At 32.3% G+C, this 13,222-nt stretch overlaps 1 protein-coding gene across 8 annotated transcripts in view; it reads right to left on the reverse strand.

Annotated features, from left to right (window-relative positions):
* The window catches only part of LOC106663865 (GRAM domain-containing protein 2B-like), an 83,132-nt gene that overhangs the window by 63,742 nt on the left and 6,168 nt on the right, over positions 1-13,222 (reverse strand). For 3 of the 8 annotated variants that reach the window (XM_014389060.2, XM_024229791.1, XM_014389061.2), the window contains one exon: positions 6,119-6,375. The exons of 1 other annotated variant lie outside the window; for it this stretch is intronic. In XM_014389060.2, coding sequence (XP_014244546.1) covers positions 6,119-6,252 — 134 coding nt within the window. In that variant the 5' untranslated portion in view covers positions 6,253-6,375. Of the gene's footprint in view, positions 1-2,915; positions 3,066-6,118; positions 6,376-6,884; positions 6,907-13,222 lie in introns of those variants that run through there. 4 more of the 8 variants (XM_014389062.2, XM_024229792.1, XM_014389066.2 and 1 more) reach the window with 4 other exon arrangements.

Genomic DNA, 13,222 nt, shown 5'->3' on the forward strand with positions numbered 1-13,222 from the left:
TGATTTTTGTATGGTGGTGTCAGTCATGTCGATGGTATGTCTGAGAAATTTTCCCACCGATGCAATACTTTTTTCCAAATTAATCTCAAATAAAATCCTAACAACTAAGGGGGCGTCGGTGGCCGCAACGGTTTAGCCGTCGACAAGGCGCTCATCACTGTAAGGTAAAGGTCCCGGGTTCGAATCCAGCGGCCCTGCATTCGAACCCGACGCTTACAAATGGGCTTTTTTTGGGGTGGGGGGGGATTAGAACCAGAATTGCTAGCGTGACTAACCCGACGTAAGCACATTATTGTAGGTAAGAAAAGAACCATTAGTTTTACAGTTTCATGACAATTTTGTCCAATGTAAACATGAAAAGTAACGAGTATTTAAAATGTCATTTTAAAAATCTAGGTTTTTAACTGATAATTGGTGATGGTTTGTTACTGGTTCTCAGTGCTCACTATTACATGAAGTATTTTCAGCCAAAGATATCAAAAGTAATAACGAGACGACTTAATTTGCTTCAGTATATATTTTTATTTAATTTTACATATTTTTGGAATATGTACTTACATGTACATTCCATAGTCAGAAACTATAAAAAAATAAATTTTAAAATCAACAAGGATGTCAAATATTGTACAACAAAACTTTAAAATCAAAACTCAAATTTCTCAAATTTAATAAAAAGTGATACATCCTTATAATATTGTTAACAAATAAGACAAACAATCATCCTAGCATCCCGAAATATATAAAATTAAATAAAAATATATGCTGTATCATTATTTTTTACATATTTGGTTGGACAAACACCATACAATAGTATATCCTGAGATAATTAAAGCATTTTATTACTTTTTTACTATATATGCTATAATCTAAACAAATTAACGGGAATAAATTAGAAATGTTTTTATTTTATTTAATATTGTTCAAGTCTCTGCCATTATGTAGAGAAGTAATACCTAATTACCTACAAAATGATTAATGATCAGCATTCAATATTTATAATTTTTTATTATAATATTATCAGTGACAAGACGTTTACAGAATATACAAACAGATTAAACATGACCAGTACAAATACAAACAAAAAGAAAGAAGTTTTTTTTATAACTAGCCATCCTTGATCGTATTTTAATATAAAAATAAAACTTAATTTACATTTAAAAGATCTATAAGTTAAAGGCGCGTTCTCATGATTCAACTTTTGTTGTTCAATTTTAGTTTGACGTTCAAAACGAAACTTCAGTGCAACTTATCAGTCTTTCCTTTCAAGTTGAGAAACATGACTTTAAACGTGTGAACATCCAAGTTGATGCTTCCTGTTTAACTTTTACACTATGCGTGTTGTTTTGTTTATTAAATAGTTAAAAAACCAAAAATGAGTTTCAAGTTAACTTGACGCGTCATGCTAAAATTAGTAGAATTGGTAGATTTATTGTTGCAAAATTAAAACTTTGTCTTTTGCCTCGGATTATCAGGCTATGCTATTATACACTGTCTTGGGTACAAAGTATTTTATGTTAACTGTGATTCAGTTTGCTAAAACTTTTAGAATTTTGTTATAAGTATATGAGTTTGGACTCACTGACTTATATGTGCAAAAAAATACAGATTAAAGGGAAAAAGCTTTTTTAGTTCTATAGTCAAAAAATGGAAATTGCTGGATTTATAATTGCAAAACTAAATTAAGATTTTGCAGCTTGCCTCGGATTACGAGGCAGCATGTGGGCACCTTTGGCACAAATTTGGCTGACATTTATGTCTTTGATGAATTCGTTTCCTAAAACGTCTAGAATTTTATCTTAAGCGGTACTTATTTCGAAATCACGAACTTATATTAAAAACATGCAGATTAGAGAGAAAATGCGTTGGGTTCTATCGCAAAAGAAATGTAAATTCCCGGACTTACTACTGCTGATTAGTAAAGTAAAGTTAAGTCTGTTAGAACCAAGTCTAAGAAAGAAAATCCTACGGTTTTTATTTGATTATTATTTTATTATGATTTAAACTTCTTTCAACGTCAGAACGTTTATTAAAGAAGAAACTTGTTTGTTGATAAACCAAAGCTGTGAGGATTGAGCTGTGAAAAGCAGTTGTCATTTGGGTTTATTATCGGTTTTGCTTATTTCAAAACTGTCAAACGATACGCTAAACAAGCTAATTGTCTATATTTTAACTTAAGTTGAAATTAAGGGTAAGGTCCGAGTCCAAGATTTTAACATGTTTGAGAAAAACGTTTCAGTACGACAGGGCGAATTGCAAAGGCTGCAATTTCGAAATAAAAAATGCTGAGGTGCTCTGTTTCCTTTAAATGGTTCCCTCGGCAATCTCTTCTGTCTGGCGGAGCAGCGGATCCTGTTATTGCACCCAAGAGCCAAAGAAAGAGGGAGAGAGGAGGAAAGGTGCTGCCGAAAGACCGTTCGCTCTCGATCACCTTGAATAACATGCATTTTACGATCGGGAAAGTGTGATAACTAGACGAAAACCGTGATTCTCGTTTGTTGAACCCAATCACGAACTTTTCCCTAGGCACGGATTAATTTTAAGTGTGCGTGAAAGTTTGGAAAAATTTTGTGTATGCTAAAAACCGTACCACGGAAGGGACGAACTATGGAGGATGCCCGTATATCTAAATAAACTAAGTAAATAATAAATAATAATTATGGTAAATTTTTATTGCCTTAACAATCTTTTTAAATATAATAATAAGAAGAAATAAAATGGATTTGAATTCATAAGCAAAATAATTTTAAAAAACCTTAAGTTAAATCAGTTGGCAGATAGATTCACAGAAGAGTTCGAAGTTTTTGGATTATTTCAATTGTTTTAAACTTTGACATTTGAATATAATTTTTTGAAACAAAAACTTCTTTGGTACAAAAACTCGAACTTTTCCGATATTTTGACACAATCGAGATTACCTCAGTTTCGGATAGGACTTGGAGGAACACCTCACAGACAGTGTAGGAACAACTAGCATGGGTATCCTGAAACTTGAACTTGACGCGGCATTACGCTCCTGACGTTGAGGAGCGGAGAGATCGACTTCCGATCGTGAACTGAGCAGAACACATAGTTTTCAGTGAACCCTTTTCACTGCTACCAACATCGGCCTCGCAACGAGAAATATACCGGAGGGGAAAAAACGGAAGATAAATGACGGTGGGAGTGGGCTTCGAGACATGCGAAAGAATATTCCGACAAACACAGCACATTTTCTGGATAATATCAGAGCAAATTCGTTTTATATATTGCAAGCGTCAATACATATTTTTCTACTCAATATACATTGATGAAGTTTACAACTATCATTATACTGGCGAAACATTTAAACTCGCCTTTTAAAAATATTTACATTTAAAATAAGACGAAAAATAAAGTACACAAAAGGCTTTTATCGTCTTTTATAATAAGACTTAATTATAATTTAAATATTAACGTTTTTATAATTTATAATTTTAATACTTAAATATGAATGTTACCTTTCATAATTAAGCATCAACCCAAATTTAATAATCCTTTTAACCTAATTATGCTTTTTGGCCAATGTTTGCTTTTTATTTATTTTTTATTTATACAACAAGACTACGTCAATAAAAAAGATCCACTCACAAATCAACCGAAACGTCACAGATTCACACCAGTTTTAATTATATCAATCAAAGTTACTACACAATATGTTAATCTTCTATTTAAATTGAGAAATCACAAATTTTGATGTATAATTTTAAATATGCGATTTTTTACAAAAATGAGAAGTAGGGAGAGAAAGAAAGAATGAAAGAAAGAGAAACTCTATTGGGTCCAGGTATTTTTTATTACGAACAGGTTCCCTTAAGACAACAACAACAACAACAAATACAAATATATAAAACAGCTCTCTGAGAACAACAGCTCAAAAGAATGACTAAAGCAGAACGATTTAATACCAAATAAATAAAATGAAAGACAAACCAAACTATTTATTTTCTTATATTTTTTAATTTATCTTTATTTATTTAATATTTTTTTACATACAGCATCAATTACAGAACAGATACATGTAAACTCAGTCGCACCTACGCCGATATCAGTAATCAAATTCAATGTAGATAACATACCTATATCATCACATTGCATTCCACACATCAAATATTTTTCACATAGTCTAATTGTCCAACAATTTAGCTTTCCTTTTCCTATTAATCCCGAAAGGATAGTCTGGCCGAACCATTACCAACGTTTTTTCCCTTCGTCGTCTCTTTTCACCTCAAAGAAGCCGACGCCTTATAAAAAAATGTCTTTTCTATACCGACTTCCTTCCCCACCCCTTCAAAATCCAACGTATATAAACACAAAATAGCAAAATCTCACTGGCACTCTCGACACGACACGCAAGAATGGCACAATTACACAGAAAACAAACACTTTGAGTGAGTAGAAATACTTTGATTGAATATAAAAAATATATTTTGCATTGTATAAAATCACTTTTTTCCACATCCTACATGTTTTTGTTAAATTTAAACAATGTTTGTAAATCCCAGGCCCTGAAGATGATCTCAATAAAGATCGAAACGTTGGCACGATAAAGAAAATGTTTTTCTGAAACCTACATATTTTTGTTAAATTTAAACAATGTTTGTAAATCCCAGGCCCTGAAGATGATCTAAATAAAGATCGAAACGTTGGCACGATAAAGAAAATGTTTTTCTGAAACCTACATCACACCAGACCGCATCACACGATTTCTGAATAACTATCGATTAACGGTCACTAATCTCTACACATTTCTGAATAATCTTCGACTGACACATTATTATTAACCCCGTTTATCAAAAATAATGACATTGTGGTTAATAAATACGATTTTTCATTTAAAAATTTAAAATTGGTATACATATATGTAGAATTAAAATCTACATTTATGACTATAATATATTTCAAAATAATCCAAATTTCTTAAAACGAATTGGAAATACAGTTTTGTTCTTTTTTAAGTTAATAATTAATTTGCACATATTTCCATTAGAACAATTTTAATTATGTTAATTTTCAAAAACACCGGCACCACGAGGGTTGATATAACCTTCGCTGATGCGAACCTCGTTTTAAAAAAAATTATGTTAATTACTCCTTTAGATTAAAAAACCATAATTGGATTCGACTGATTACAATTTAGAGAATAATTTATTGGGGGAATTTGGCAGGATCAATAACGACTTACTAAAAAGTTCAATAGATAAAACTTCGTTAATTTTACCTAATATTATTTGTTTCTGCAAAGATATTATCTAATATATTATTATATCAAATAAATGTTATATTACATTGAGTATATAAATATAAATATCTATTGTCTAATATTTTATTGTTTTATGTGTAAACTATTATTTGTAAGAGTACGTACGAAAATTGGCCAATCAAAAAATAAAATTTCTGCCTAAAAAAAAATTCTACTTCTAATTTAATATTTACTAATTTACCAAGTTTCAATATTCATGTTTTCAGAAACTGTACCTTAAGTTTTTATTGTGAATCACAATTTGGGGTCACACAATGATCAATATACATAAAGATTTAAAAATGTCAAAACAATTAGAAGAATGACTACTTTAAACTACCCCTGTATAATCTTTGTCAAAAATGTTCATCCCTTTAAAAAATTTACTATATTTCTCGTGAATTCAGTAAATTTTTCACAAATATCTTTAACATACAGTATATTTCGATAATAACAATGTAATTTGGAATTCAATTTTGTCCCCCTTGACAAATCAAGTGAGCAAAAATACAGATTCGCCTTAATAAAGTCATTTTTTATTGATAAACACAATTTGAAAAAAATCAATTGCACATTAACAGCAAAAAACATGTGTAAAGTTCAAGTTAAAGTCAATTGTTATCTCAAGTACAAATATTTTTCGTAATCAATCACCTTAGTTTATTTGTAAGACATATTCATGGCACTTTACAAACATTCAATACAAAAAAATACTTCACTTACAAGTGAAATGTTTCAAAAAGGAAATCTTACAGGATTTTTGAACCATTTTTTTTTTGGATACAAGGGTGAAAATTTGGTAAGGGTGATTTTGAAGTAGGAGACTTACGAATTGAAAAATTAAGTTCTAAGCAGACTTACCGCCCCTTTTGACCGCGCAGCTTCTCCTTCGACGTTTTTTTAACTGCCTCCAACGAACGGAATAAAGAACAATCGGACTGCTCGGATATTTTACGTGTCAGTAATTTCAGATTCCGCCAGATCCTCTTAGACATGTATTACTCATAGTACTATTGTATTCCACTTCTTGCTACGTTTTGTCAATTGAGGAAAGTCTGGTTTGGGGCATCCGCTCTTTACTCCCTGACGAGAATAACAAACCTTTGTCATTAGTAAAGCTGAAAAAGAAGAAGAAATGGAAAAACAATTGATGATTTAAAAGTTTAAAAACTAATGCAACACAACAAAAACTATACATGTGCTATAATGAAATATTTCAAGCTAACCAAGTTCAGTTTAAAAAAATATAATATAACATGTAAATAGTGCAAATTCTGGTGGATTATATGTATATGTATTGGATTGATAAAAAATGCATTTAAAACTATTTATTCAGCTAAAAACAGAAAATTCAAGTCAGTTTGTTTCGATAACTAATCTGGCCGGAAGAGTTGTGGTAAACTGAAGACAAACGTCCGGCCAACATAAACTGCGCAAAAATAAATAGGGATATTTGTAATTTATTCTAATTCTATTCACTTTAATTAAATTAACCGATATATTCTCGTCAGTTGGATAAACAATAGAAAATACAACTCAAAAACAAAAATTTGTTAATACTCATTTTTAATAACGGATTTAGTTAAAAATAGTAAATATAAAGATTACTCATTTTGTAAACAAACACCTTTTCTCGTCTTTTCACCATTTTAATCACGTTGTATTCTCTTTAACTATGGAAAGACATCATCTTGAACTACTGTGAGAATGAGTCATCGAGGTCACCGGCAAGTGGATATCGCAGTTGGCGTTTCTCAGTGCGTGGTCTTCCGGTTTTTAGCCCGATTCCGAGAGACTGGAAGTCAATAGGAGGCCTGGTAGTGGATAGTAGATCAGCGCACTCCGACGCTAAGGGAGGACCATTGCTGCAGGAACCCTTTTCATAGTGCCCGCCAGATCCTAAATAAAGTACAATATGTTTTGGCAAGGTCTTTATCAACTCAGACGATTCATAATCATTTGTGGGAAGAACTCATCTCGTATGCCCCTTTGAGACGACCTGCAGCAATAGCCCGGCACCAGCAACACAGAATATGGTGCGTAAGCGCCTAGAAGAAAATACCAATTGGGATGCTGTTATGTTTACTGATGAGTCGCGTTTCTGTCTGTGAGTTCCAGTATCTTCTGCTATCACTACACAGACAGAAACGCTAATCTTCAGGAAACATAACAGCACTCCGATTGGTGTTCTCTTCTAGGCGCTCGCTGCACCATATTCTGAGTCGCTGGTGGTGGGTTGTTGCTACAGGTCGTCTCAAAGGGGCATACGAGGTGAGTTCTTCCCACAAATGATTATGAATCGTCTGTGTTGATAAAGACCTTGCCAAAACATATTGTACTTTATTTAGGATCTGGCGGGCACTATGAAAAGGGTTCCGTCTTGCAGCAATAACGATATTTCTGTACTCCCTTAGCGTCGCAATGCGCTGAAGTTCACTACCAGGCCACGATATTCTACTGATATGCTGGGTTGGGCTATTGCTGCAGGTCGTCTCAAAGGGGCGGATTAAAATAGAGAAAAGACTAAAAAAGGTGTTTGTTTACAAAATGAGTAATCTTCATGTTTACTATTCTTCCTCTTCCTATTTACTATTCAGTAAATTCAAATTTTTGTTTGTTTTTGGTTTGTATTTTTTACTTTGCTTTATCCAACTAACAAGACGATATTTGTTAATTTAATTAAAACAACAGAATAAGTATAAATTTCAAATATCACTAATAATTTTTGCGCAGTTTAGTTTGTGAGGTAAGCACGTCCATGCCGAAGAGAGTTTCAGTCACATGTCCAACATGAAAAGTTACCCGAAAGAAACTGGAATTCCATTTCCAAAAAGCCACGTATTTCTTTTACATTTTTACATTTAAGATTAAAACTGGTGAAATGGACCGTTCCGTTCTTAGATTTCTTTAGTAAAGAATTTATTTGGCATTTTCAAATGTCGTGTAATCAAGATTGGATTATCAGCGACTTATGGAGTGGCCACGGGGAGCTGTTTAGTGAAATGATACTTCTTGTACTTATTAAATATTAATCCATTTTGGTGGTCAATTGACTAAGTTACTTCTTTCAATTATTCTTTTTATGTAAGGTCTTGGTTGAGATACATATCCAACCATGGTTACACGAAAATGGCAAAAAGAGGGAAAATTCGAACTGTTGTAGGTTGAGAAGGAGAGTTGGTGTCCGAGAGGATCGAACTCACGATATCTCAAGTGGTAGAGCAGCGGCGTATTTAACCGAAGGTCGTGGGTTCAAATCCCTCTCGTGACACTGACTTTTTTATCTCAACCAAGACCTTACATAAAAAGAATAATTAATTGAAAGAAATAAGTTGGTCAATTGACCACTAAAATGTTAATGGACTTATAAAACTGTTAAATCATTAGATAATATTAATAATAATTGCATATATGTTTTTATTAGGATTGCTCAATTTTGGCAAGTTGCGGCAATAAGACGGTATCGACGTTACATTGCAGACAAGTTCAAAAATGTTAAATTGTCTGAGGAAATGGCTATTTTACATGCGATGACATTACCAGGAAAGCTGTGAGAATCATCATGCTATTTTATTCTTCTGCAACCACTGGCAGGCCGTTTTTCATTCGCAACATCCAATAAAATTAATTCGTAACGTCTATACTGTTAAATTATTAAGTCAACATTTTGGGGAAATTTCCATTCCACCACGTTACATTTTTAACTTGGTAATCATTCGGCTTTTCTCGTTTTTCCTGGCGAAAAAGAACTTTGTTATCTTTCTAACAATTCGACCGGCAACTTATTATCCAGACACAGCAGATAAAACAAATTTTAAAAATGAATTTATATTGTCCACCTGTCTTCTTTCCGCAGAGCTATCCTTGTGATAAATCGACACTAGTTTATTGTAGCAGCTTTATTAAAAAAAGCAGAATTTTGCTTATTTTTCTATGTTATTTGACAGTATTTTACAAAAATCACTGTAATGTATAATTCATTAGAGTTCGTGGTCCAATTGACCAAATAAGTTTTTTTCCAATTAATTAATCTTTATGTAAGGTATTGGTTAAGATAAAAATGGCAAAAAGGAGGGAAAATTCGAAAGGTGGGGTGAGGTGGGAAGTTGGTGTCCGAGTGAATCAAAGTCACGATAGCTCAAGTGGTAGAGCAGCGACGCATTTAGCCGAAGGTCGTGGGTTCGAATCCCGCTCGTGACACTGACTTTTTATCTCAACCAATACCTTACATATGTACATGTATAATTTAAAATTAAAATACCGGGAACATGGCCAACCAAACTTTCTCTATCTAGTGACACAATCTTTTATTTAATAATACATAAAATGAACTTTAATGGGAATAGGTTTTCTACAACTTCTACAACACTCCCTGACGTTTTAATTATATTCTAGCAAAATAAAATTAAAAAAGGACCAGTAATAAAAGGGGCGATGCGCTTGGGTCGAAGTAAACAACAAATGTTTGATAAGAACTAAATAAGACAGTGTTATTGAAATTGGCTTTTAATCGCAAAATCGTTTGAAGGTTGATATTTTTAACATTTTATTTATTATAGTCGGCAAGGCTTTTAACAATCACATGTTATTGTTTTTGACAGTTGATGATTGTTGCTTTTAAAATATATCGTGTTGATTTCTCTGGCCGTTCGACCGTTCAGGTCCTTGACTTCACACTGAGTCATGGACAATGGAGGATCCATTCACCTTTTTCCTTAATTGTTCAAAAGTTGGAAGCTTTGTTAACCCTGTAGTGAAAGAGTACGATTTTCACTTTTAATTATCAACCTGAATCTTCTTGCTTGTGGGATCTTTGATTGATCATAAACTGCAAATCTTAACTATGTCTAAAGGCAATGTTAACTAGTGACGAAGATCATTTCAAGAACACTTCGGTATCGTAGCAAAATCATCGATTAGACTACTAATTAATAATTATTTATAATTATAAGCACGTTTTGTTATATTAAATTTGATACTGCTTCCTTTTAATGTTGCTCCATGGTATTTCCAAAAATATATAGAGTTAAAAAATAGAGGATTTTACATCAAAGACGAATTCGAAGGATGCTAGTTACCTCTGATGCTGCCCTCTAGAGGTCCCAAACTCAGTAAATTCATTGATAAATAACCCTAAGATGGGCAAACACATTGTTTCAATTAGAGAGTTCTCAGGTGATGGATATGACTATATACCAGTCACTGGCTTCTGAGTAAACCTACACGTCATGGGTGTATTCAATGATAACCTATATATAAATGTTAAACCTATATATGATAACGGTTGTGTAATGACGGGAAAGAAATTCCCACCCATATCATCTTCGAATGCGATGAAAATAGTCCGAGTAAATGGAGACATAACTAAGGTTAAAGGTACCAAGAAGACCAGGGTCATAGACCAGAAGTCAATGACTTAAAAGAACGATCTAGTCAATTGAACTGAACTAAGGAACTAGGAAAAAATCAGTAAGCCCGAAGGCTGCAGTGCTTGGGGCAAAACCCCCGTTCCTATCATCAGACGTCGGTCGTCCTCTTGCGTGCTTCATCAAGCTTAATTTCCTAACTAAAGAACGAAAGCGAGGAGGATAGGAGGCTAAAAAACAGAGTGTGACGACAAAAGGGGTGTAACTTTAAGAAGGAGGTCACTAATGAAATAAACGAGGTCCCAAATATAGTCATATAAAATGGATGAAAATAAATAAGAAACAACATCGAGGGGCTTCACTAAAATCAAATAAAACGATGCACAAATGAAAACTTAAAATAACGGGTTGAAGAACAGCAATCTTTATGAATATGTCCAGATAGATGAAACTAATCATAAATAGCATGTTTGTTGTAATATAGGCAAGTTCTTTCTATTTTCAAAAAATTGTTTTTTTAGTGTCTTCTGGATACTTTGGTTACTTTAACTATTCTAGTTATAGAAAAATTAGTCCGCAGTTGTGATTATTTTTCTTCATATTGCCAATATAACGAATAACGACTTAAAACATTAAAAGGGAGGAAAAGTTGATTTTATTTGCAGAATATCTTCGTTTTCCACTTCTTCTCCTGATAGTGGAATTGTAACCGGACAAGTTTATGGAATATTTTTATTTTTTGGACAATTTTATAAATGTTTGTTCACATTTTAATGGGTTTTTTCTGTTTCCAATCTACCAGCGAGTTAATATTGTATTTATATAAAAAATTTCCAAATGAATGAAATGGGGATGGTGCTCTTTTATGTAAAAGCCGATATACAGATTTTGGGGTACATATAGTGTCTTCCAAAGTTTTCTTAAATTCTGTTTTTACAGTTTTACAGTTAGTTACAAGAAACATGAAGGAATAATTCCATGAATAAAATATTAAAACAAAAAATTTAAACAGTATTTGTATATTGCAGGGTTTCGAAAGTGTACCAAAAACAGTGACACAAAATGTTTTTATTGCTCCCCTCGTTGCTATAACCCCCGGTGACTTTTTTATTTATTTTTTATCCTATCATATAAATATACACCGATGTAAACATTTATTCTTAGTGATTTTCGAGGCAGGGGAGTTCTCTCTGCTTTATAGTATTATCCAAATTGATCGCAGGCGTAACATCAATCAAAACTCGTGTAAGATTAATTTTTCTTACCGCAAAACCGGCACAAAAAGAAAAAAAAGTGTTTACAAGTACAGTACCAACATTCAAGTTCAGGCTATTATAAAACATATATTATAGTATAATTAAAAATCTGAGAGGCCTTCACTACTTATTGACCGCACTGAGCGGGAAGCGGGTAGTTTTAAAAAATCGATCCCATGTTAAACTCCCACAAGTCCTGGACAACATGAACAAGATCATCAAATAGTCGTTTCTGCTGTAAGAATGCCATTGAGAGACAGTAACTATCATTAAAAGGTAGAGGAAAAAACCTTACATCAGTTTTATTTATTTTATTTATTTTTTTTTTTAAAGCCAAGACTTTTCCAAAAATACACATAGGAAAAGACGAAGTCCTTTCTTAGATGAGGAGATAGGCTAACAAGGGTCAAAATTATTTCTTTCGATGCCCAAAAGAATCAAATGTGTTATTTATTCCAACGAAACGAAAGTCAACAGTATATTAAACACAGTAACATATGCATATGTTTGTTATTACCATTGTAAAATTGATAGTTTATGAAAACCAAATACCATTTATCAATTTTTATTGCAATTTCGAACGGCATGAAGTTAAGAAAAAACATATAGTTTTGAGAGAGATTGAGAAAATACATTTTCTAAGTTGAAGTAAAATAGGTAATTCATTAATAGAAGATCATTTAAGCGTTAAAGATTGAAATTATTAACTTGGAAGAGTAGTCGCAAAAAAGTTCGTTTTTAACCTGAGTATCATTTTTTTTTTTTTTTTTTTTTTTAATATAACAGAAATAATGTATAGAAATACCTATTAAAATCCATACCTCTTTCAAGTTTCAACCAGGGCTGGTGAACCTGATTTGGTTTGGTCCTTTTCTAAAAAAAGTTTGCAGGCACCTAATATATGTGATCAATGATATTTTCCACAACGACTGAATTATGTCATTTCCAGAAAGTCACTCACTACATTTTTGTAAAATTAATCTCAGGTGTGTGGCATTTTCCTTAACAATTTAGAAGACATGACGCACAGAATTTAAAATTTAATAGTTAATTTCTGTTTTCTTATTAAAACAGTGGACATTTATAAGCCTATATGAAAAATTAAAAATGCAAAAAGTCGTTATTCAAATAGACATCTACAAATCAATTTTTGAATACGAAGAATAGTTTTTGCAATTTGGAAGAAAATAAAATGTTTGATTTTTATTAAACGCCATATATGTATAGGTATATATTTTTTAGACATACATAAACGTACAAAAATTGTATAGTTAAATCTGTATATTTGTTTATTCATCACGATAGTATTTCTTTTAAGAATCCTATTGCGTCAATATTTCCTT

Source organism: Cimex lectularius, unplaced genomic scaffold (genome assembly GCF_000648675.2).
Source record: "Cimex lectularius strain Harlan isolate CLEC.00 unplaced genomic scaffold, Clec_2.1 scaffold41, whole genome shotgun sequence".
NCBI lineage: Eukaryota > Metazoa > Arthropoda > Insecta > Hemiptera > Cimicidae > Cimex > Cimex lectularius.